Consider the following 24,281-nt stretch of genomic DNA (forward strand, 5'->3'; position numbering starts at 1 on the left):
CTAAAAATTTAGAAGCTAGAATGTGACAGTCATGTCATGTATCATGTCTCAGTCACCGAATCACTTAAGAAAACGTGTAAAGAAATTCAAAAAACGTAAATTCTGCCACCCCTGTGGATGTTTATTTTGAATATGTAGAAAGTCTAAAAGACAGACACAACTCCAGTTCACATGCAGTAAAGAAAACAGCAGCGACAGAAAGAAAGAAAGAAAGAAAGAAAGAAAGAAAGAAAGAAAGAAAGAAAGAAAGAAAGAAAGAAAGAAAGAAAGAAAGAAAGAAAGAAAGAAAGAAACTGCGCTTGTATGTTTCATAATGACAAGTGTCCCATGAGTGGCACTAGAAAGTTGTAGAGACACAAGGGAGATTTTTCAGACATATGGCAACCCTGACTGGTACTGAACAATCATATCATATCGCTCAATCTACTAAATTGTCCAATAGGTGGTGATAAAGAGTGACTAAGTGTTTGTGTGCGTGCGTGTGTGTGTGCGTGTGTGCGTGTGTGTGCGTGTGTGTGTGTGTGTGTGAATACCTGCAGCTCTTTATCTGCAGCCTTGGCCAGTTCCCCAGCCAGTGAGTCCAGTCTCTGTCTGACTGGTCCATCAACCGAGAGAACATGAGCCAACTCACACAGAGATGGATAGAGCTGAAAGAATGAGACGGGAGACCAGAAATCATCATCTACATTCAATTGCTACACTGTGGTCAGTTAACACTTCATGTTCAGTTTTGGCTAACACACACACACACACACACACACACTCACCGCACGAGAGTTGCGAGCTTCCTTCAGGACCTGTTTAGCTGCTTGAAGTTCCTCGGCATCTACTGCACCTCTGAGAACACACACCTGCTGCTGCACCCGTACACACAACCGCTCCATCACCTGTGTGAATTACAACAGCAGGTAACACACACACACTTACTTTTTAATGCACTGGCAAATACACCCTGTGAAGTACATAAGTGACAGTTACTCTATTGGAAACAAAACACACATTCAGAAACACACACACACACACCTGCTCAGCAGTGCTGGTCACTAAGCCTTGATGTAAGCGTAGAGCTTGTCTCTGGGAGAAGCGTTGTGTTTGATTATTCCTCAGTAAAGCTCTCTGAATCTGAACAGCAGGAGAAAACTGGTTCAGACCGAATGCTTTGCTCTCAACACATGCCAAAGCAGACGTTTACTGCAGCTCAGGAACAGGTAGGATTTAGGAGTCATACCTTGGTAAGCGCCTGTTCTGTCTTTTCTGGGGCACTTCGATATGCTTGAGTGACATCACTCAGGGGGATAGGCATGTACTGCAAAGTGAAATTACTGAGAGAAGAGAAGAGGAGAAGAGAAAAGAGAAAAGAAGAGAAGCGAAATTAATAGAATGTAGAATGAGAAGAGTGCAGAAGAGAAGAGAAGAGAAGCAATAAGAAGAGAAGAGAAGAGAAGAGAAGAGAAGAGAAGAGAAGAGAAGAGAAGAGAAGAGAAGAGAAGTGAGAAAAAGAAAGAGATAAAGAAAGGGAATAGAAAATCAGTAAAATGCATTATTCAAAAATCATAAAAAGCAAGATTTATTTGCTCTGACAAGCCATCAAGTGTGTGTGTGTGTGTGTGTGTCATACTGTTCTAGAGCTCGTGCTACATCCATGAATCCTGCAGCAGTGGTGTTGTTCCTGTCCCAAGTCACACTCCTTTAAAAAAGAGAGAAAAGCATTTAAGGTCACATTTCCATACTTTCTTCCTCCTTTTCTCTCCATCTTTCTCCCCTTTCTTCCCTTCACCACTTGCCCTTATCCCTTTTCCATAGCTATCTCTCTGTCATCCTTTCTCTTCCTATCATCCTGGCCCAAGCCCACTCTTTGCCTAGCCTCTCCAGTTCTCTCTCTCACCTTAGCGTGGTGTTAATCTGCAGAGCTTTGCTGAGCATTTTGGCACCGATGTCCTCCAGCCCGTTCCCACTAAGGTCCACTTTTCTGAGGCAGGTGTTGCTGCCCAGAGCGTTCACCAGCACTGTTCCACGTGAACGCAAACGAGAGTCCACCAGGGACAGAGACTGCAGAACCTATGGAGAAGACCCAAGACAGAGACAGAGGTGGGATTAGAAATGGAATATGTGGAAATGAGAGCTTTAAGATTCTTCATATGCTAAAGCCAAAGGTAGCTATCTGTTTCATAAGCCTACGTCAGTCATGCATGGTGCATTGGTGCGTCAGTTTCACTCTATGGGCTTATTTACATTTCTGTTTTGTCTGCACCTGTTCTGAGTCCATCCCTTGATTAGTTCCTTTGCCCTTTAACATCAAATCTCGTTTATTGTATACATGATGTATGGTCATAGATCGTTTACCATTCGGGAATTCCAGTAAATCCTCATTAAATACTAACCAGAAAGATTTCTAGTCCTCCAGATGTCCTGTGCAGCTGTTCATCATTACACTGGGTCCTATTTATCAAAACATGTGAAGAAGTTCTAATTCTCCGGTATTCATAAGAAAACTGACGTTTATCACAGCAATGACACTCTATACTACATATATCCAGAAACGCCCTGAATTACCAAATATAGTAAACAACTTCCTTTAAGAAACCCCTAACAGCCTGCATTACTGATTAAAAATAACATGGAGCATGTTAAAAATTTATGAATATGAAATTTAATATTGTTGCACCAAAAATGCTTTGTTTGGCAATTTAATAAAGGAACATTTTAGATTTTAAAAAATTGCATTTTGGGCAGTTTTTTGGTTCATTTTTGGTTGTGAAACACACTGATCAGCCATAACATTATGAGTGACAGGTGACGTGAATAAGACCGATTATCTCCTCATCATGGCACCTGTTAGTGGGTGGGATATATTAGACAGCAAGTGAACATTTTGTCCTCAAAGTTGATGTGTTAGAAGCAGGAAAAATGGACAAGTGTAAGGATTTGAGCGAGTTTGATGAAGGGACAAATTGCGATGGCTAGACGACTGGATCAGAGCATCTCCAAAACTGCAGCTCTTTTGGGGTGTTCCGGGTCTGCAGTGGTCAGTATCTATCAAAAGTGGTCCAAGGAAGGAACAGTGGTGAACCGGTGACAGGGTCATGGACGGCCAAGACTCATTAATGCACGTGGGGAGAGAAGGCTGGCCCGTGTGGTCCGATCCAACAAACGAGCTACTGTTGCTCAAATTGCAACAGAAGTTAATGCTGGTTCTGATAGAAAGGAGTCAGAATAATCATCTAATTATACTATCTCCTGTCAGCCATCTGCATCTTGGTAATTTCTTGTCCAATTACCCTGACATGAAGTGTGAGACCCCTTGTGTTTTCATATATAAAAATATTCTAGCATATCTTTAGTCCCTGACCTAATGAACTAGCATGAGGATGTGTTTTTGATCAAGACTCCAAGTTCTTTTATAAATCATGCTGGATAAAGTCATTAGCTAAACGCTATAAATGTAAGAAAAATAAGCAATTTAAATACTATATTCCAGATATAAAAGTCGATCAAGTCAAGGTTTAGGTTAGTTAGTGTTTTTAAGATATACAATTACACACACTCAAGAACATGAGACATTTTTTTCATGCCTCATGGAAATGTGCATGCATACACACTTTCTGACTGCAGACTAAAGTAGAATGGCTTCACACAACAATCTAATAAGAACCTAATAATGTATTTCTATCACTCTCCGCTCTAGTCCTATACACACTATTAAAATAAGAACACAATCTTCTTACAACAATAGCTCAATTATTGATTACGCTGTCTGCTTTATATGATTTAAGAGGCTTAGCTTCAAGAAAGCTGCAGTGCCACACCCTACTTATAGAACTTCTGGGTCTGGGGGAAAAAAAAAACAGCTTTGCCTTCTATTTCTCTCGACAAATCAATAGTGTTCTCTTTGTCCTCATAGGTTTCTCAGATTATGTCAATATGGTTTTATCAACTTGAAGAGCTCTGTTCTTTCCCATGTCATTTTTAACGCACTATATTACAGAGAGTAAGACATAACACACACACACACACTCACACACAATGAAGTCAAATAAAATCTACAAAGCAAAAGCTTTAACGTTTATATTATTCATGTGGTGAATATTTTTGTCTTTTAGTGTTTATTTTAGTGAAAAAAACCCAGTTTGGGCTTAATTTATCAATTTAGCTATTTTATTAATCAATCTTTGAAGTAATCTCATTCATCAGTCTTTAAGTAAAGTTGTGTATATGTTGAAGAAATTTTTCTTTAAATTTGCATGTGTTTTGTTAATCACATGTAACTCATTTACATGTAGCGACGCCCACAAAACTCCATAAAAAGGCAAGCACACGTGCAGCTGGGAGCATGAAATGAAAGCTCAGGGTAAAGGCTGAAAATCTGGACTGGAAATTGTTTTGACTCCCTTTTAAAAATTAAATATATATATATATATATATATATATATATATATATATATATATATATATATATATATATATATATATATATATAAATAAAATATTTCATATCATATTAATAATGATAAATAAGCGCTAAATCATCCGTTAGCTGAGGAATTTGTTTATGGATTATGTCTTTGTGAAAACAAGTCCTCCATTTACACGGCAGCATTTCTTTCATCAACGGAATGATTCGTTTTATTTGTCTTACTTTACGCCATGCTTTCTTTACCATTTATATTCTTTAATAAATACCAAAACATAAAACAACTGGTATTCATGCCAGTATCTACGTCTCTCTGGATTAGGGCATCTGCTAAACGCTACTACTGTCTTTACTGTACTACTACTACTGTACTTCTACTGTCTCTGCTGCCCTCAGGAAGGCGATACCGCAGTATGAAGTCCAAAACAAGCCGACTGAAGTTCCCAGTCCACTTCTTTCCCCAGGCTGTCTGACTACCACACATCACTCACCGTTTAACACCAAAAGCACCACACTTTATAACTCTGTACACTGCACACTGCCTATGTACATGATATTCATGCTGCTACACACATTACACTGTGACACACTGTGCAATATCTACCTAGCATGCCATTATGACTGTCACTATTATTCTGTTACTGTACATACTGCACAATAATGCAACATATATATATTTATATATTTTATACATTTACATCTCTGAAGCTGCGCTAAAGAATTTCACTAACTTCCTAACTTCTACACTTGTGTTGATGATGTGACAAAGATATTTGATTTGAAATGCTGTAAATGTAATAAAAAATATTATAATATTAATATTATAATATTATATAATATTAAAATTTAAATTTGATGGTATATTCCAGATAAATGTGCAGCAATCCATGCGAATGATATGCTTTGAAGTCGATTAAGCCAAGCTTACATTGTTTCTGCTTAGGTGTAGAGCTACACACACTCACGATCATGAGTAGGCTACGATTTACATAAATGCCGAAATTTTCTTCTGTACAATTTATACCTAAAGCTTTTAGCATCCAGCTTGATAAATGAGACCAGATGTTTTCTTATTTTATAGAAGCAACATAGCATACGTTCTCTCATTCTAAATACGTTTAATGTTTTGGAGTGTTCACAGTGTTCTCTATTCAAGTTCTCCTTATTATCCTGGGTCAGACATAAAACCTGACAATGGAGATGGAAAAATGTTCAACTTCTCCTTACAGCAAACCATATCAACAATTAGACATTTTTAAAATATGTGTTTATGTGCTGCATCTAATATACAAGTCCCTGCGGAAGCTGTTACAGAAATTAGGTAATCAAAACTGAATCAAATGAACTCAACACCTTTCAATCGGAATTGAGAATTCAAACAGGACTATTGTATAAAATCCAAAACTGTTGGATTAGCATCTATTCACAAACATAGCATTATTGTCTAAAACTCACTCAGCAATCAAAACAGAACTAGGTTTTTCTAAAGGCCACTATATCAAATAAGACGTGATTTGCAACCGGCCTGTTTCTAAATCCTTCAGTGTGTGTAAAAGAATTTCAGTGATGAATACTCACACACTCTTCCTCCTGTATTAGTTGAACAAGTTTGTGCAGAATTTCGTCCAACACCCTGCGGACAGAGAAACACTGATGAGATTGATGAGGGATGAGTAAGAGATGGAGAGATGGAGAGATGTTCTCTGTGGGCTTCATTAGCCAGTGTACTCTCACAAATCGATTTCAAAGATGCTTCGTATCTCAGATAAAGCTGCTGTTAGCAGTCAGTCTGGCTGCGCTACATTACGATTACGAAACCTCCTCCTTGTCTGTCAGTTATGCTTATTTGCTCCTAAATTATATAGTCTGTAATTTCCATTCGCAAGTTAAAACTTTTCTATAACATAATAGCTGCTAATATGGAGATGAAGAGGCCTAGAATTCTAAGCATTTTAAGGCTAGTCTGATGTTAGCTAACTGGGATGGTTTTAAGCTTCTAAGCTAGTTAAATGCATGTATATACTGTATAGTTAGCCTAATTTATGAGCAAACTTAGGTAGCTTCTTAAATAATTGCTGCAGGTGAGGTAATATTAGCTATAATATTAACTACTTAGCTGGATGTGTTTAGGTAGTTAGCATATTAGGCATATATATATATATATATATATATATATATATATATATATATATATATATATATATATATATATATATATATATAAGGCAGTTTTGCTAATTTTGCCAGAAGGGTTGGCTGTTATATGCTGACAGAATTGTTTATATATCTTACAAAACCTAATCTAACTGCTTAGCTTGCTATATTTAGGTAAATTTTTGCCAATTGTCGTATTTACACTGCAGTAAAAACTAGCATGGAAAGCGCATAAAAGAGTTGGCTATGAAATTTTGATAGAAGTGTTTAAATATCTTTGCATAAAATGCTACAGATGGCTAAATCTAAAGTTTGTGTGCCTCTTTTTCAACATTTGGTCTGACTTTTAGCTAAAAAAAAAAAATAGAAAAGTGTATTTAGCTCAAGTTAGCCATTGGGCCTGCTTGTTACCTCTGACTTTGTTACAGAATTAGAAACTCTAAAACCAACACGGCTTTCCACAGAAAAATGATTAATTGCTAAAATTGCTTACAGCAGCTTTAAAATACCTTTTGCCTTAAATAATGCTTAGCTCTAGGTTTTAATTCTGTGGTTCTTTTTGAATGTCTGATGTCAAAGCCTGTTCTTTTTTGTGTACCTCATATTGTTAAACCAACAAAGGAGGGTAAAATGGCATACCTGCTCTTGATGTTAAAATTTTTGCCCAAGTGGAGGTGTCTGAGTGAAGGATGTCTGGACAGACCGGTAAACACAGTCAGCAGGTCCGCATCAAACCCTGGTGTGAAATCCATAGTTAGATTTCTTTTTACTACTAATACTGTAGTATTTAGTATTAGTGGAGTCTCATGAGCTCACCATTGTCTGAGATGTCCAGCGTAGCTATGGAGGTGACTCGTGGAAATAGGTCCTGTATAACAGCCGCTCCAGCCGACCGTAACTACATGAGGACATCGAATACTTATATTTAAAATTTACATTTAGCATTATTTAACATTTACTTTTTAGAATGGAAACGCACTGACATTTGTTTCTAAATAATTTCTTTAATAAATCCTGAAATCTGACATGTTTTTAAAGGTTCAGGTCTACAATTGACCTTTTTTCAGTGCAGCCATGCCTATATAAATAATTAGATAAATTATATTGATTCTATCAACATATCTTTCACAAAAAAAACTACATTTTTATCTCATTTTCAGTTTCTGATTTAGCCACAGAATTGAACAACTGCCAGATTTTCCCAGCTGACAGCCTACAAACATGCTACAACTCTTACAGAAGTGACATGCCAAAGGTGGCAATGAGCGTCGTTTTGATTAACTGAACAAATCCTGAAAAAAGGCTTTGTTTCCAATGTGTCACCATTTTCTCAGCTATTTAGTGTTGCCCTCTTTAGGCTATACAGCATGCTATAATATATAGCGTGTTTCTTTTGCCACAAGAATACACAGATTAGGAGATACCTCACAGCTGCTGATGTCAAGATGCATGTCATTGATATGGGGGTTGTTGGTCAGACCTAAGAACAAATTTCTTCCAGAGAGAAAGAGAGAGAGAAAAAGACAGATTGTAATCTTGAACATAATGATAGATCTAAATCCATCCTTATGTTACCATGGAAATAAAGCAAATCGGTGTGAGTAAGTGAAGTAAGTCAAGCTGAGTTAACTGTTGAAACGGGAAGTATGCTTGATGGAGTGGCACTAAAGAGACTTCTTTTACGTCACAGAAAAAAAAGATCTCGTTGAACTCACTGTGGATCGGATCGGACCGGATTTTTTTACATATGAGCTCGGGCCTCTTACCTGAGGGCTTCCGGGGGCAGCTTCATGGAGGCCAAACTGACATGCGTGAGACTGAATGCAGAGCTGAAGAACTGACGGAACAACGGTAGGGTCTCCTTCACCTTCCTGTTTGAGTGGCGGAATTACAGTATAATAGCATTACACCCAGTTAACAAATACACACTTTACTTTGTCTCTTTCAGCTCTTCTAGTTTCGCTTAATGAATTCGATTCAGGGGCTTATCTTTATCAATAAAAAAAAAGAGTAAATCAGATAAACAGAATTAAGCATCCATTGCTTGTCTAACAACATCATATTGCTAATTTAGTTGAGCAGTTCTTTTATCTGCATTTAAACATCTTTAAGCATAAATATATATACAACGAAATTCTTGTGATACAGTTGTACTCTCCTGCAAAAAGGATGAGTCAACTCTCAGGATGAAAAGGAAAAGAGAGACTAGAATGAATCTGACCTGTGAGCAAAGGAGTTTTTGGCGAGGTTGAGGTAAGAAAGGTCAGCACAGCAGCCCCGGAGCAGAGCCCCAAACAGCTGCAGGATTCATTCAAAGAAAAAAGAAAGAAAGGGGTAGAGAAAGAAAAGATAACTAGTGAAACTTGCTGCAAAATAAGACAAGAAGAAGGGAGGCGACAAATTCAACCTCGTCTACCAAACTATTAGCATCCAAGCCTCCTTCAGATAGGTAATAAAAACGACTTCTCCATTTCTGAGATGGATTTTTCTATTGTAAAATTTTGAACATGGATAACATGGCAAAGTGGAACGGTTTTCCTCTAGAGGAGTGGTCAGTAGAAATTCGGCTGCATTCTGCATGAAAATGGTGCATTGTAGTTGAAGTTTAGGAAGAATTGGACCAAAAGTTCAAATGTGAGATAAATTTGCTCTCTAGAACTTCCTCCCCTGTCAATCAGAGAGACAGAAATCAATTATATTTAGTCTCTGGGCTTATATGTGCAAAAAAGAGTAGATAGTGCTTTCATCATCTTTAAGAATTTATACAGCGGCTTCATGTGTCTAGGAGGAAACTGGTGCTTAGGTTTTTTTTGGGGGGATGATTTGGAAGAGACAAATGGCGTGGAGAAAATGGGGTCAGTTGGTGAAATTTAGTGAAGGAGTCTAAAGTGTAGTTGATTACATATGAAGTTCAATTTACTGAACTTTTTTTTGTAAATAAAATATATATAATATAATATTATATTATATATATAATATTATATTTTAATTATATATAAAATTATAAGTTTATTGTTTATTTGCGGCCTGGTACCAAATGTACTGGTCCGCTGCCCAGTACTGGTCCGCTGCCCGGTGGTTGGGGACCCCTGGTCTAGAAGAATAAGGACACATGCTATCTTTTTATAAATTTATAATACCCATAAATTTATTAGAATTTGTTGAAAAATAGCTACGCAATAGCTAATGACTTATCCAGATCATTTTTTTGTAAATGATGGCAACCCATCTCACAGCATACGTACCATTCAGGCTGCAGTAAATTCAAAGTATATTTTTGCTGACACGTTTATTTTTACTTCTCTTTTAATTGTGGCTTCAGAGAAAACAATTAGGGAAAAAAAGACAGGAAGTACTTACCAAGTCCAAGCAGCAGTCTGTGCCTGATAAGTCCAAGTGGACTAAACAGTTGGGCTGTGACAGGAACATATGCAGATGCTACACAAACATAAATAACCAGCGTCAGTTCATCCACTGTGTTAAATGTGTGAATGTCTGATGATAAACAGAGTGAAGTAAACGCTATGACATGAGGAGCTCTGGCACATCATGCAGTTTTGTGTGTGTTATATATAATATGCAAATGTATACGCATTATGTATTGGATGCTCGATGAACATCACGTGACAAGGGCAGATTGTGTGTTCATCACACATTCGACTGAGTTGTTATATGTGTTTGCGTGTGTACCGTTGCGTCCTCTCCGGACAGTATGCCAGGGTTCTTGCTCAGGTCCAGATGCAGGAGTGAGTTTGAATAATCATCATTAGAGCATAGAGCCTGAGAGAGAGACACCACACCTGAGAGAGAAAGAGAGACAGAAAGGCAGACGGCTCGTCACGTACCATAAAAATAACTTTCTGGAATTCTAGAATTAATTCAGAATTAAGGATAACATTAAAGCTGCAAGCAGGAATTTTGGGGCCAAGTACCCAGACTTGGTGAGCTGCACAATCACAGATATGCTATAATTGTTGTCTAAGCAATCAGTGGAAAGCAAAGCCATAAGTTTAGGTAAATGAGTGTCGGAGGAAATTTCTAGATGAACAAATGGGCAGCAGGGTCACACTGATGTTTCTGCTGCTGCTACTGCTGTGACCTGTGGTGTTCTTCTCCTACTTTGACATTTAACCAGTTGTCACGACGACGTGAAATGTCAAATGTGAGTCAAATGAATATTAGCAATAAATAGGCTCCAGCAGATACCCGTGACCCTAATTAGGAAAACAGTGGGTATAGACAGTGGATGGATAGATTAGCAATAATGACAGTTACGTCTAAGCATTTTAAGCATGTTATTGTAATTTATGACCAATAGGTGGCACTGGCAAGGAAATCTGCTTCCTAGCCTCAGGACCTGGTGCTGAAGATGCTTACCAAGCTTTGCTTCAATTCACAAAGTCGGTGATGAGATACGACTTAACTTCCTGTTTGGCGTATTGGCAGTCAGATTCATTGACCATTACAGGCAAACCAAAATTTTGTCCACGTTGTTCTGAAAATGATGTTTGCCAAATTTTGTTGTTGATTGAACATCATATGTAGGAGGAGTAATAGGAAAAAATTGACTTTCTGAAGATGGTGGAAAATCAAATTAGGTGGAATTCGATGCCTTATGTTGTGTTGAACTTGTCTCAGCCAAAGGAATCCAGTTAAATTTTATTTTGGACACACGGTTCAAAGCATAGTTCCAAATTAGGCCCAAATTTGACCCAATGGTGGTGCTACACCGGTGGAAGCACTTGGCTCAAATTTGGTCAAAATATTCCTTAGTCCCCCCCAAGCAAGGAGAACCAACGAGACCCAAGCAAGAAGAAGAAGAACATGAAGAAAAGGTAGAATAACTATAGGATGTTTACACACCTTCTGGTGCTTGGCCCCCTAACTACATCATCTTTCTTTAATTAAACCAAAGCATCCTGCAAAGCAACTTCTTGTTATTTTGTATTATTACATCAGTCATCATGGAGATCATGTCATATATTAGTGTGTAAAATCACATTGCATATAATCTTTTATTCAAAACATTCCTTCAACATAAACGTTGCTCAGAAACAGGAAATCATTCCCAATAGCAGGAAGGTTCCGGCACAACGCTGGGACTGAATGTGCACTGCAGGAAGCTAGTAATTACACCAAGCTGCCTCGGTTGGCAGCTCATATGGGACAGAGCACAAAAGAGCAGCGTGCGAAGAAAATCGAGGTTCGCTTTGTCAATCAAACCCTGCTCTAATTCTCTTTCTCTGCTCTGTTGGTGGACAAAGCCGGCTCTCCAGGTACAGCTGATGGCCTGACATGTTTACACTGCCTGTCACGACCCTGCAACCCACACACACACACACACACTCACAAACACATCCAGCACAGTTCTCGCGGCCAAATTAAACAATGTGGGTGAACACAACTTTCTAATGCACTTCCATATACACACAATACATAATATCAGATTTTTGTATTATATTTTTTTAAAAAACACATACACATACACACACCTTACATCCTTTACTATTCCACAACTCCATTTTTAGGGGGCCAAGCACCAAAGCTGTATAGTCACCCTATTGTTATTCTACCTTTTCTTCTTTTTCTTCTTGCTAGGGTTTTACTGGCAGCCGATAGAAACATCTGGAAAAAGTTGTGAAATTTGCCACACCAGTTGCGGATAGTCTAAGAAACATTCAGAACATTTGGTCAAATGATGCTAGTACTCTAGCCTCACTAACAAGTAAAATTTAGCCTTTAAGGTCATAACTTTTGAATCGTGTCCAAAATTGAATTTAATTGGATTTAGCTGGATTTCCTGGGGTGAAACCAGGTCACCACACCCTATGACATCAATTTCTACCAAATTAGATTTTCCGCCATCTAGGATTCTTTCTGGCTACACTTCCAAATTATGTCCAATCAACACGAAATTTAGCAAACATTATCTACAGGCCAATCTGGACAAAATTTATCAAAAGAATTTGGAATATTTCAAAACGTTAGTCCTTATTGTTACCAAATCTGACAACGAAACCTCCAAACTCCTCCTCCTCCTGTATCTCTGCAGCCTCAGTACCTGCAAATTAATATGGAGTTGGCCTACCCTTTGCAGCAGCTATAACAGCTTCAACTCTTCTGGGAAGGCTTTCCACAAGGTTTACGAGTGTGTTTATGGGAATTTTTGACCATTCCACGAGAAGCGCATTTGTGAGGTCAGGCACTGATGTTGGACGAGAAGGTCTGGCTCGCAGACTCATTTCATCCCAAAGGTGTTCTATCAGGTTGAGGTCAGGACTCTGTTCAGGCCAGTGAAGTTCCTCCACACCAAACTCACTCATCCATGGCTTTATGGACCTTGCTTTGTGCACCGGTGCACAGTCATGTTGGAACAGGAAGGGGTCATCCCCAAACTGTTCCCACAAAGTTGGGAGCATGAAATTGTCCACAATGTCTTGGTATGCTGAAGCTTTAAGAGTTCCTTTCACTGGAACTAAGGGGCCAAGCTCAACCCCTGAAAAACAACACCTGAATTTAATGATTTAGAGGGGTGTCCCAAAACTTTTGCCAATATAGTGTATCTTCAGAATCATGCACCGAGGCTATTCACCACTGTTTAAAAACGACAATAAACATGCTAAAAATGCTTACATCCAATTGCTAATCCTCCTCCAACACTAATATTCTAATAAAGTAGGAACAGAACACCACAGGTCACAGCAATAACAGCAGCTGCAGCATCAATGTCACCCTGCTGCCCATTTGTTTCTCCAGAAATTTCCACCTACTCTCGGAGAATTCCAGAGAATGTCCCTGCTTAAATCACACCATCATGAGTGAAACTACAAATCACTCTTAATCCATTTAGCTAAAGTTATGGCTCTGCTTACCTGTGATTGCTTAGACAGCATTTATAGTGCATCTGTGAACTGTCAACCCCGAGGTCTGGGTGCTTGGCCCCCAAATATCTTTAAATTTTATTATTATTATTATTATTATTATTATTATTATTATTATTATTATTATTATTAATAATATTATTAATATTAATATTATTATTATTTTTGCAATACATGAAGTTCAAACTGTTACTCAGGACATATATAATACCATTCTTACCAAAAAGTAAATTTTTACCATGTGAAATTTTAATGAGATATAACAGTATATTCCATCAAGCGGACATGAAAATAAATAAATAAATAAATAAATAAATAAATAAATAAATAAATAAATAAATAAATAAATAAATAGACGTACTGTGATATTATTTGTTCAGAATTTTCAGAGTGTAACTGCAAGGACGACTGACATGAATCTCAAATAAATAATAAATGCATGCTGCATTATGAGTGTGTAAGTCTAGTGTGTGTGTGTATGTGTGTGTGTGTGTGTGTGGTGGGGTTTAGCCAGCATCAAAGCAAGCATTATCAAAATCCTTTATCCCTTCAAGCACGAAAGGTTACGTCATGCTAAAACAAACAGAAAGCAAGAGGCCCGGCCAGAACGCATTCTAAAATGTCTAAACAATCGATTTTAAACATCTAAAAAATTCATAAAGGTTTCTGAAGATTGAACGTTAAAAGCTAAACACTGTGGCGTTAGAGTCGAAAATGTACCTGCATTGAAGTGAAAATTCAAGTCAGCTCAGTGCACAACAAACTCTTGCTGGCCACTTTATTAGGAACACATGTAAATTCATTGTGATTATCCAATCAGCCAATCAGCATTTTTTCAAAAAACTACAGTTGTTATAATTGCTGCCATGTTCAATGACCTTCTGATCTGGAATGTAAATAATCGAAAAAAATTCAGATAAAATCTAATTAGATGGATGTTGTACTGTAAATAAACTGTAAATATTTTTCCCCCATTTTTCTGCTCACTCAGTCATGTGACAGTTCCACAGTGTGTCTGGTTGAAACGGATTCTGTATTCGAGTGATGTAGCTCAGCTTCAGCAACTGTAGCTGTTTCTTGTCATTTCTGAGTGATTTTTTTCCTCAGGCTTGGTTTTTGTTTTCCAGGGATGAAAAGCAGCATATGTCCAGATTAGCAGCGTTCATAAGACACCAGGATGATCTAATGCATCCTCTGAGATTCTACAGTGCATAATCCCATAATGCAACGGGACTGCTATAGATACACCATATTGGCAAAAGTTTTGGGACACCAACCCTATAGTACACCTTTGGGATGAATTGAAGCAGAGACTGTGAGCCAGGCCTTCTCGTCCAAGATCAGTGCCTGACCTCACAAATGTGCTTTTAAAGAAACGATCAAAAATTCCCATAAACACACTCCTAAACCTTGTGGAAATCCTTCCCAGAAGAGTTGAAGCTGTTATAGCTGCAAAGGGCAGGACAACTCCATATTACATTCATGTGCATGTAAAGACAGACGTCTCGGTTTTGGCCTGGCTCGCAGTCTCCGCTCTAATTCATCCCAAAGGTGTTCTATCAGGTTGAGGTCAGGACTCTGTGAAGTTCCTCCACACCAAATTCACTCATCCATGTCTTTATGGACCTTGCTTTGTGCACTAGTGTGCAGTCATGTTGGAACAGGAAGGGGTCATCCCCAAAGTATTCCCACAAAATTGGGAGCATGAAATTGTCCAAAAATTTTTGGTATGCTGTATTCAATGATTTTGAGGGGTGTCCCAAAATTTTTGGCAATATAGTGTATTTAACAATGTTCCTTGTGGTTAAAGCACACTTGTTTAAGAACACCTGAGTAAACTTGCTGAAGGTTTCAACGAGAGAAAAACAGCTGCGGTTTCTGATGTCGTAGGTCACGTGACATTGCTGATGTACTGTGGCCGATTGAATTTGCACTACACGCATATACTGAGCAGTACACAATTTTTGACACGCACAGGGTTCATATTGTAGGTTTAGATCATTCCCATGTCCTGATTTGGAGCTCTAGACATATATAAATACAAGTATAAACACATACAGTATTGTTGTATTTGATTTTATTTTCAAAATATGACTTCTATTTTGCCAACCTTTGGACGAGAGCGACGTTTTGGACAGGTTAAGGAGACGGAGTCCTTTGCTAAGACGACACACTTGCTGGATCAAATTGCACACGCCTGTAAAGATATAAGAGGAGGATTAGAGTCAGTGTGAGTGATGCTTTTAAGAGAAAGAGAAAAGGAAAGACAGATAGACAGATAAAAAGATTTATTTATTAAGAAATTTAAGCATTGTGATGAATTTCTGTCATATGTCAATCAAATGCAGCATCTCTTTAGAGCTCAGATTGTAGCCTGCAGAGAAAACTGGTCAAATATTTATACTAGGGGAAGATTATAGCTACAGTAATGCCAAAAGCAAAAAAAAAGTATTTTTTTTTTTACTATGTTTTGATAAAAAGCTTCACTACGCTTGTTGCTAAGTGCAATTGTGATTCTGTCACTGTCATCACCAGCATTAAGTTGAGTAAACTCTTATGACACGTGTGTGTGTGTGTGTGTGTGTGTGTGTGTGTGTGTAAATGATACCTTGGTTATCCAAGGTGTTATGAGCCAAATTGAGAGAGTGAATCACCGATGCTGGATTCTCTGACAGCGCGACAGACATCTTCTGAGGAAAGTCACTACAATAAACACAAACAAATAAAAACACACTCTTTCACTTTCAAGTCTTCAACTGTGATATTTATATATATATATCACAATCCTTCCTGGATCATAGCACAAACCACTTAATAAGAGAGAATCAGACTAACGATTTGAGTCCAACGTTCTCCAGTGTCAGCTCTTCCAGACTGGAGGACTTACTGAGCGTGTGTAAGACCTGCTCTGTGACCTCTGACCCCTAGGAAAAAGAGCCACAATTAGGTGTACAGTTCCACTGCAGTGTCTTATTTTTCTTCATCAATAATAATAATAATAATAATAATAATAATAATAATAATGATAATCATAACAATAATGACTATTTACTTATATATTGTATTTTTTATATATTAAAATGCAGCCCAAAGTGCTTTACAAAGAAAAAAACAAAAAAACATATGAAGCAAAAAGAAGCAGAAAATAGGGGAAAATAGATTAAAAAAAATCTAAAAATAAATATTTCTGAAATATTAACTTAAGATAAAATAATAATCACAAAATGAGTAAAACAGCAACTTTTTGTTTGGTTGAAAAAAAGACAATTATAAATAAATATAATATAATTGTAGTTAAAATAAAAATGTTTTTAAAATGAATAAAATAAATCCATTCCAATCATTAAAAAATTAAATAACCTATATCAATATGAAGGAAATAAATTATATTATGTCAGTGATACTAGTTATATAGTTATAGTTTTATAGTAAAAATATATATATATATATATATATATATATATATATAGCTCAAGTGTACTATGCAGTATAAGCAGCTATGTGTGTGTGTGTTTTAGTAATCTGTAAGTAATCTGTATACGATGATCTAAGACATTTCTGTGAAGCATATTAGACAGTCTGAGCTGTGCTTAACTGACTGATTGACTAAGTGCATGCTGGGTAAATATCGAGCAAGAAGACAGGATAGTTACGATGCGCATGTCTTTGCAGTAGAGTTTGGTGAACCATGTATTGTAGGCCATAGATGCAACAATTACTGCAAGATCTCTGCAAGAGAAACACACCATGCACACACACACACACACACAGTTGTATTCAGGAGCAGTTGGTATAAATGGGGCAAAACAACATCTGTGTATATATATATATAATATTACATTATTTACATTATTGTCTTTACATTTTATTTCTTTATTATTTTTTAAAATAAATTTTTTCCTTTTTTTGCTTTATACATTTGTCGTCTTTGTCTGATTCAACCTCTCAGATTTTGCAGCTTTGTAGTAAAGTAGCTGGATTTGTATTTCATTTCATTCCAATAACGTTATTAGAAACAGCATTCTACATGATACAGACATCACTTCTTCCAAATCCAGGACTTTTCCCAAGCTCCAGAATTTGATTTTCAAGGTCTTTAGAAGAGGCATGTAAAGTACCTCCTGTTATATCTGAGAGAAAAGCCAATTCTGATAAACATCAGTTTCCAGGATTACACTGACATTTCCCAGACATCGCTTATGTCATCCTGATAAACATTCAGCCAAATAACCGCAACACTATACCACCAAAAGTACGCGCACCCCTGACCATCATATCCGTATGTGCTTGATCTCATTCTGACTCCATTCTTCTGGGATGGCTTTCCATACTAGATTTTGTAGGGATTGTGATATTCTAGAACAGGCTTGATTCTTTAAGGGAAAACTCTACATGAATTGCTTTAATTGTGTGTTTTATTGTTTGAAAATGAGACGTGGGTGTGGTGGTCTGACGGAAACACACTTTTGGCCATATAGTGTATAAATATAGAGTAAGTCGGAAAATGAAGCCGCTGTGCCTGAAAAACTTTAATCCTAAAATCAGCCATTTTTTTCCTGCTCAGCACATACTCTATATTGCCAAAAGTTTTGGGACACACCTCCAAATCATTGAATTCAGGTGTTGTTTTTCATGGGTTGGGCTTGGCCCCTTAGTTCTTAATGTTTCAGAATACCAAGACATTTTAAAGAATTTAATTGGTCAGACATTGCTCTTTTTGGGGACCTGACTGCACACCAGTGCACAAAGCAAGGTCCATGAAGACATAGATGAACGAGTTTGGTGTGGAGGAACTTGACTGACCTGCACAGAGTCCTGACCTCAACCTGATAGAACACCTTTGGGATGAATTAGAGTGGAGACTGCGAGCCAGGCCAAAACTAGGCCATATGCCTTTAGATGCACATGAATATAATAAGGAGTTGGCCCACCCGTTAGCTACAACAGCTTCAACTCTTTTGGGAAGGATTTCCACAAGGTTTATTTTTGACCATTCCTCAAGAAGCGCATTTGTGAGGTCAGGCACTGATGTTGGACGAGAAGGCCTGGCCACAGTCTCTGCTCTAATTCATCCTAAAGGTGTTCTGTCAGGTTGAGGTCAGGAGAATTTCCTCCACGCCAAACTCACTCATCCATGTCTTTATGGACCTTGCTTTGTGCACTGGTGTGCAGTCATGTTGGAACAGGAAGGGGTCATCCTCAAACTGTTCCCACAAAGTTGGGAGCATGAAATTGTCCAAAATGTCTTGGTATGCTGAAGCATTAAGAGTTCCTTTCACTGGAACTAAGGGGCCAAGTCCAACCCCTGAAAACAATGATTTGGAGGGGTGTCCCAAAACATTTGACAATATAGTGTATCTAACTCACTAAGACAAATACATAGGACATCATTGAATCAGTGAACAACGTGTTTATTTTGTATCATTGCTTGTATTTTTGGAAATGACATAAAAATTAACATACTGTCAGTTTAGTTGGTTAGCAAGAAAAAAATAGCGAAACTGGTTAAAAATGCAAAATTTTACCATCAGGCATGTACTACATGAGAGCGGACAGCGAGTTGCTGCGTTTCGATCTGACAGAATCTGAAATTTCACGTTCTGTGAAGTTAAAAATGACACAAGCATCAGTCTGAACATGACCTTTACAAGCTGGTTGTTTATAAGCTGCTACGTAGCTGAGTTTAAATTTCCGTCAGGTTACAAGAGGTCAGCAGACGAGAGAGAAATATCGTGCACATGGCATGAAAAAAATCTGATTTGAATTTAAGCATTTTTAACACAAAATGGCAATATTCCAAGAATGCAGAAAAAAATGTCAAGCATTTTGAACGAGCTGTGCGAACCCTGAAGAACTTTCTTCCTTTAACTCCAACATCAAGTCGTTTTCATGTGAACATTTATTTACATATTTAAAAAGAACTCCTCTAAGACTTCCATAAATATCTTTTTTCCTCACTACAGGGAAAGATCCTGAAGTTCTAATCATTAGTAAGCACACATACACACACACACACACACACACACACACACAGTACATATTTGGTGGATGGAGATTGGATTGAAAAGCCCTTGAGTTATTCTTTTGTACCGAACTGAAGCCCGAAGGAACAAAGCGCACACACACACCTACTCTCCAGGTGACTGAAGTCCAGTAGATTGAACTCACGGTTGTCTTGGGAATGGTAGATGGTATCCACATCCTGAAAACACACACACACACACACACCTAATTCCATACCTTACACACATCATATGCATAGAAATTCTTAATGTTGAAATTGTAGACACACACACACACACATTATATGCATATAAATCCATAATGTTGAGAATGTAGATAAGCACACACACAAACACACACACACACACCAAAGTCCACACCTTACACACATCAAATGCATAGAAATTCATAATGTTGAAACTGTAGACACACACACACACACACACATCCTTACACACATTACCTGCATATAAATTCAAAATGATAAGAATGTAGATAAATACGTACACACACACATCCTTGCACACACACACACACACACACACAGGTCCTTCCACACATTATATGCACATAAATTCATAATATTGAGAATGCAGATAAACACACACACACACACACACATCCTTCCACACATTATATGAATATAAATTGTTGAGAATGTAGATAAACACACACACACACACACACACACACACACACACTTCCAGCTTACCCACTGCACCTCCTCTTTGCAGCTGATACCGTTGTAATCACAGAGAGCAGCGTACGTCTCTGAGAAGCCACCTGAAAAAGACAGAGACTCCATTACTGTGTGTGCGTGTGTGTGTGTGTGTCTGTGTGTGTCTGTGTGTGTTGCTGTATTTTTGACACCTACCACAAGCTCTCTGTGTCTCCACTGATGTGTCTGAACTGGGAGAGTACTTCCTACTTCCATCAGACAAATCACTGTCTGAGTGACAGAGTGAAGGACTGAGGGAGAGAAAAAGAAGCCGGTTTTCTCACATGAAAAAAAAAACACAGAGCACGTGTTCTTTAATACACTCACGCAAACACGGAGTTGTTGAATATTCGCGACAAGGCAAAGTTGATGTGGTTGATCACATGATCACGATGGTCACGTGACTGCAGCCTGAGGGAATAGGTAGACTTGTCGGTTTCTATGACAACCTGTGGAGGAGGAGAGAGGAAAAGACACCAAATGCTTTAGAAATTAGATAGAGATTTTAAACTTTGTGTTGAAATCTTTGTGTGTTGTAAGATGCTTTTGTGCTCAATCTTTTTTGTTCAGAGTGGTTACCTAAGTCTGGCCATTCTTTTTCAAAATAAAATTTTAGCAGCACTTTATACTTGAACAAGTCAGTGTGTGTGTATGTGTGTGTGTGTACAGTTTCAGCAATATGAATATATATGCCTATAATGTGTTTAAGGATGTGTGTGTGTGTGTGTGTGACTACAGTTACAGTAATATGAATATATATGCCTATAATGTGTTTAAGAATGTGTGTGTGTGTGTGTGTGTATACAGTTACAGTAATATGAATATATATGCCTATAATGTGTTTAAGAATGTGTGTGTGTGTGTGTGTGTGTGACTACAGTTACAGTAATATGAATATATATGCCTATAATGTGTTTAAGGATGTGTGTGTGTGTGTGTGTGTGTGACTACAGTTACAGTAATATGAATATATATGCCTATAATGTGTTTAAGGATGTGTGTGTGTGTGTGTGTGTGTGTGTGACTACAGTTACAGTAATATGAATATATATGCCTATAATGTGTTTAAGGATGTGTGTGTGTGTGTGTGTGTGTGACTACAGTTACAGTAATATGAATATATATGCCTATAATGTGTTTAAGGATGTGTGTGTGTGTGTGTGTGACTACAGTTACAGTAATATGAATATATATGCCTATAATGTGTTTAAGGATGTGTGTGTGTGTGTGTGTGTGTGTGACTACAGTTACAGTAATATGAATATATATGCCTATAATGTGTTTAAGGATGTGTGTGTGTGTGTGTGTGTGTGTGTGTGTGACTACAGTTACAGTAATATGAATGTATATGCCTATAATGTGTTTAAGGATGTGTGTGTGTGTGTGTGTGTGTGTGTGACTACAGTTACAGTAATATGAATATATATGCCTATAATGTGTTTAAGGATGTGTGTGTGTGTGTGTGTGTGTGTGACTACAGTTACAGTAATATGAATGTATATGCCTATAATGTGTTTAAGAATGTGTGTGTGTGTGTGTTTTGCGTGGGTGGGATATAAGTTGTGCTTAATAAGCATTTGTTTTTTACAGGATTATGTGCATGAGTCAAAGTCAGAACAGCAGTTAATATACCACTTGTGGAGTTAAAATAATGCTGATATGAGTAACTGTAATTATAAAGATTCTGAGCAGAAAAACACAGGGCTAAGACAGGCTGACTCACCTGCAGCTCCGGGTGCGTGTTCATGGCTCGGATTTCCAGGAAATTAAATGTGGTCTCCACCTAAAATGCAGTTTGATCATCATGCTAAATGAATAAGACTCTGTCCAAAGCAATACGATTGGCTAACATGGAACTAACCTTAGTCGGCACTTTCGACGCCATAAGATAAAGCCTCCATGTGGTGATGACCTGAAATCAGACAAGAAGCACGAGGAAACAGAGAGCGGTCAGCTTGGTTCGACTATATAGATATGTAGATAGAAAAAATCTACACAATTTTGTGATGGAACAAATGAAATCAGGATAAGAACGTTTTCCAACCTCACTGTGAAATTACAGTTGTATACAAATTAAGTGAGAAACAATAAGAAAACAAGAAGAAAACATGGCTGCCTAAGTATTTACACCCCTGAACTTTTAATTACACCACTCAGTCTTCTTCCATAAGAGTCTATCAGCTTGGCACATCTTAACTTAACAATATTTTCCCACTCTTTCTTTTCCTATAAACAAGATCCTTCTATTAAGCTATCTCTTGTGTATCTCCTCTGTCTTCAAGACAGGATTTTCTCAGAAATGTATGACTTGCTAGGAAATGAGGAAAATAACGTAACTAAGAACAGGAACTTTTTTGGAACTCGCAGAACATTTACCGTAACTATAAATGGACAAAAAGCAAAGCGTACAGTACATTATTGTCATAGAGATGAAATAAAATGCTTTGTGTTATTATTATAAATATTACTAGAAAATAATCATGAATTGGTAAGGATAATCCATGTGCTATAACAACACAGTGTCTTGTGATTTATTTTGTACAGATGCAGCACATACAGATATATGGTGCACACACACACACACACACACACACACACACACTCAAAGACACACACTGTATTTGCAGGTTGCCCTAGAAACCATTAGTGGCTCTCTGTTTTTTTCTCTCTATTGATTTTGGATCCTTTTTTCATCGACGCTGAGTGCCACAATTATTCAGGCCTCTGCTGAGCTCAAATCATCCAAAAGCCTTGGCTGTATCCATTCAAATCTGGTCATCTTTCTGAACAAAATTGCCACTGTAGAAATACACTAAATGGCCTGTCGGTGTCGGTGTAATATTTATGTTGGCATCGGGTGTGATTCATCCATTTTGATTTGGCAAAAAACTCAGCATCGTTTGCACAGATCATCCTGCACAGAAAATTCTCAGACCTTCAAGATTAAAGGCATGGTACTGAACACAGAGGCTTCTGTTGGTTACAAGATGGCGGAAGGTTTTCCTTGGCCGCTGCGTGTGCTCTCGCACCATCCAATGCTTCTGTCACCATAACGGAATAGCAGGCAACCAACTGCTCAAGAACCTGCTAATTAGAATTCGACGAATGGTCGTGAATAAATCATTGAGCTAAGCTTCACGTGTACAGAAGGATGGTCTGTATGAAGCAGTGATAAGCTGATACAAAAAAAAAACAGATGAAGCTATACATTTATTTAAAAAAAAGGTCCTTGTTTATTATTAATTAAATCATTTAAACTGTAAATGCAAAGGGACTCACACACACAAATGGAAACATATATTTTAAGATGCGGTAAACTTATAAATTTCCTTACAGAAAAAAAAATATTTTTATTATATTATTAAATGCTGGATTAAATAATATACAAATAATCTGTAAGGATTATGTATATTTATTCATGGATGAGTCTTTTAAAAGGATAACACCATAATTTTGCTTGTAAAATGAAATGAATGCCTGATAAATTAAAAAGAAAAATCTTATGTCTTAATAATAATCATAATTTCTTATAATAATGAGAAATATGAATTATATTTGCCAATCAATACTGATCTGTACTTGCTAAAATGTTTTTGCAGCCAAACATGTCCCTGTGGACAAGCTGTTACTATAAAAACGAAAATGTAATAAAACTAGCATGTTAATATAAAAAAAAAAAGATAAATGTTCACATCCTGACCAATCAGGTTTAATAATAGACCTAAATAAAAATATAAAAAGAAATAAATAAGTAATAAAAATATTTCCAGCTGAAAAGTGTAGTTCTAAATGTGAATAATAAATGGCTAGAATTGTTCAATAAACAAATTAGAAAACCCTTATTTTAATTTGCAGAAATAAGTTTGCTTGAAATGACACATGAACAGAAAAAAATAAAGAGTTATACTCTATATGGCTGAAATTTCAGGTTTAAAGAAGCATTTTTAAAATCATCCAGCGTATTTATGTACAGAAGCAACAGAAATTGGCCTTAGTTGTGAAGTTTTACCCAAGGACATAGGGGGGGTGGGGGACGTAACAGCCCCAATAATCAGAACTAGCACGGACAACCTCATGATGACTATAATCAACTGAAACATATGTATAAGTAATT

At 37.3% G+C, this 24,281-nt stretch overlaps 1 protein-coding gene across 3 annotated transcripts in view; it reads right to left on the minus strand.

Moving 5' to 3' along the window:
* The window catches only part of LOC131355141 (capping protein, Arp2/3 and myosin-I linker protein 3-like), a 59,367-nt gene that overhangs the window by 15,577 nt on the left and 19,509 nt on the right, over positions 1-24,281 (minus strand). For all 3 annotated transcript variants that reach the window (XM_058393401.1, XM_058393400.1, XM_058393399.1), the window contains exons 3-26: positions 22,029-22,079; positions 21,891-21,950; positions 20,495-20,616; positions 20,324-20,418; positions 20,162-20,232; positions 19,575-19,648; positions 17,100-17,175; positions 16,282-16,370; positions 16,055-16,149; positions 15,557-15,643; positions 10,256-10,365; positions 9,926-10,003; positions 8,787-8,863; positions 8,332-8,436; positions 7,990-8,059; positions 7,382-7,463; positions 7,205-7,301; positions 5,990-6,044; positions 1,886-2,058; positions 1,619-1,687; positions 1,229-1,322; positions 1,024-1,122; positions 768-887; positions 534-647 (exon numbers count right to left, since the gene is read on the minus strand). In XM_058393401.1, coding sequence (XP_058249384.1) covers positions 534-647; positions 768-887; positions 1,024-1,122; positions 1,229-1,322; positions 1,619-1,687; positions 1,886-2,058; positions 5,990-6,044; positions 7,205-7,301; positions 7,382-7,463; positions 7,990-8,059; positions 8,332-8,436; positions 8,787-8,863; positions 9,926-10,003; positions 10,256-10,365; positions 15,557-15,643; positions 16,055-16,149; positions 16,282-16,370; positions 17,100-17,175; positions 19,575-19,648; positions 20,162-20,232; positions 20,324-20,418; positions 20,495-20,616; positions 21,891-21,950; positions 22,029-22,079 — 2,163 coding nt within the window. The remainder of the gene's footprint in view (positions 1-533; positions 648-767; positions 888-1,023; positions 1,123-1,228; positions 1,323-1,618; positions 1,688-1,885; positions 2,059-5,989; positions 6,045-7,204; positions 7,302-7,381; positions 7,464-7,989; positions 8,060-8,331; positions 8,437-8,786; positions 8,864-9,925; positions 10,004-10,255; positions 10,366-15,556; positions 15,644-16,054; positions 16,150-16,281; positions 16,371-17,099; positions 17,176-19,574; positions 19,649-20,161; positions 20,233-20,323; positions 20,419-20,494; positions 20,617-21,890; positions 21,951-22,028; positions 22,080-24,281) is intronic.

The sequence above is a fragment of the Hemibagrus wyckioides genome, linkage group LG06 (assembly GCF_019097595.1).
Source record: "Hemibagrus wyckioides isolate EC202008001 linkage group LG06, SWU_Hwy_1.0, whole genome shotgun sequence".
NCBI classification, from domain to species: domain Eukaryota; kingdom Metazoa; phylum Chordata; class Actinopteri; order Siluriformes; family Bagridae; genus Hemibagrus; species Hemibagrus wyckioides.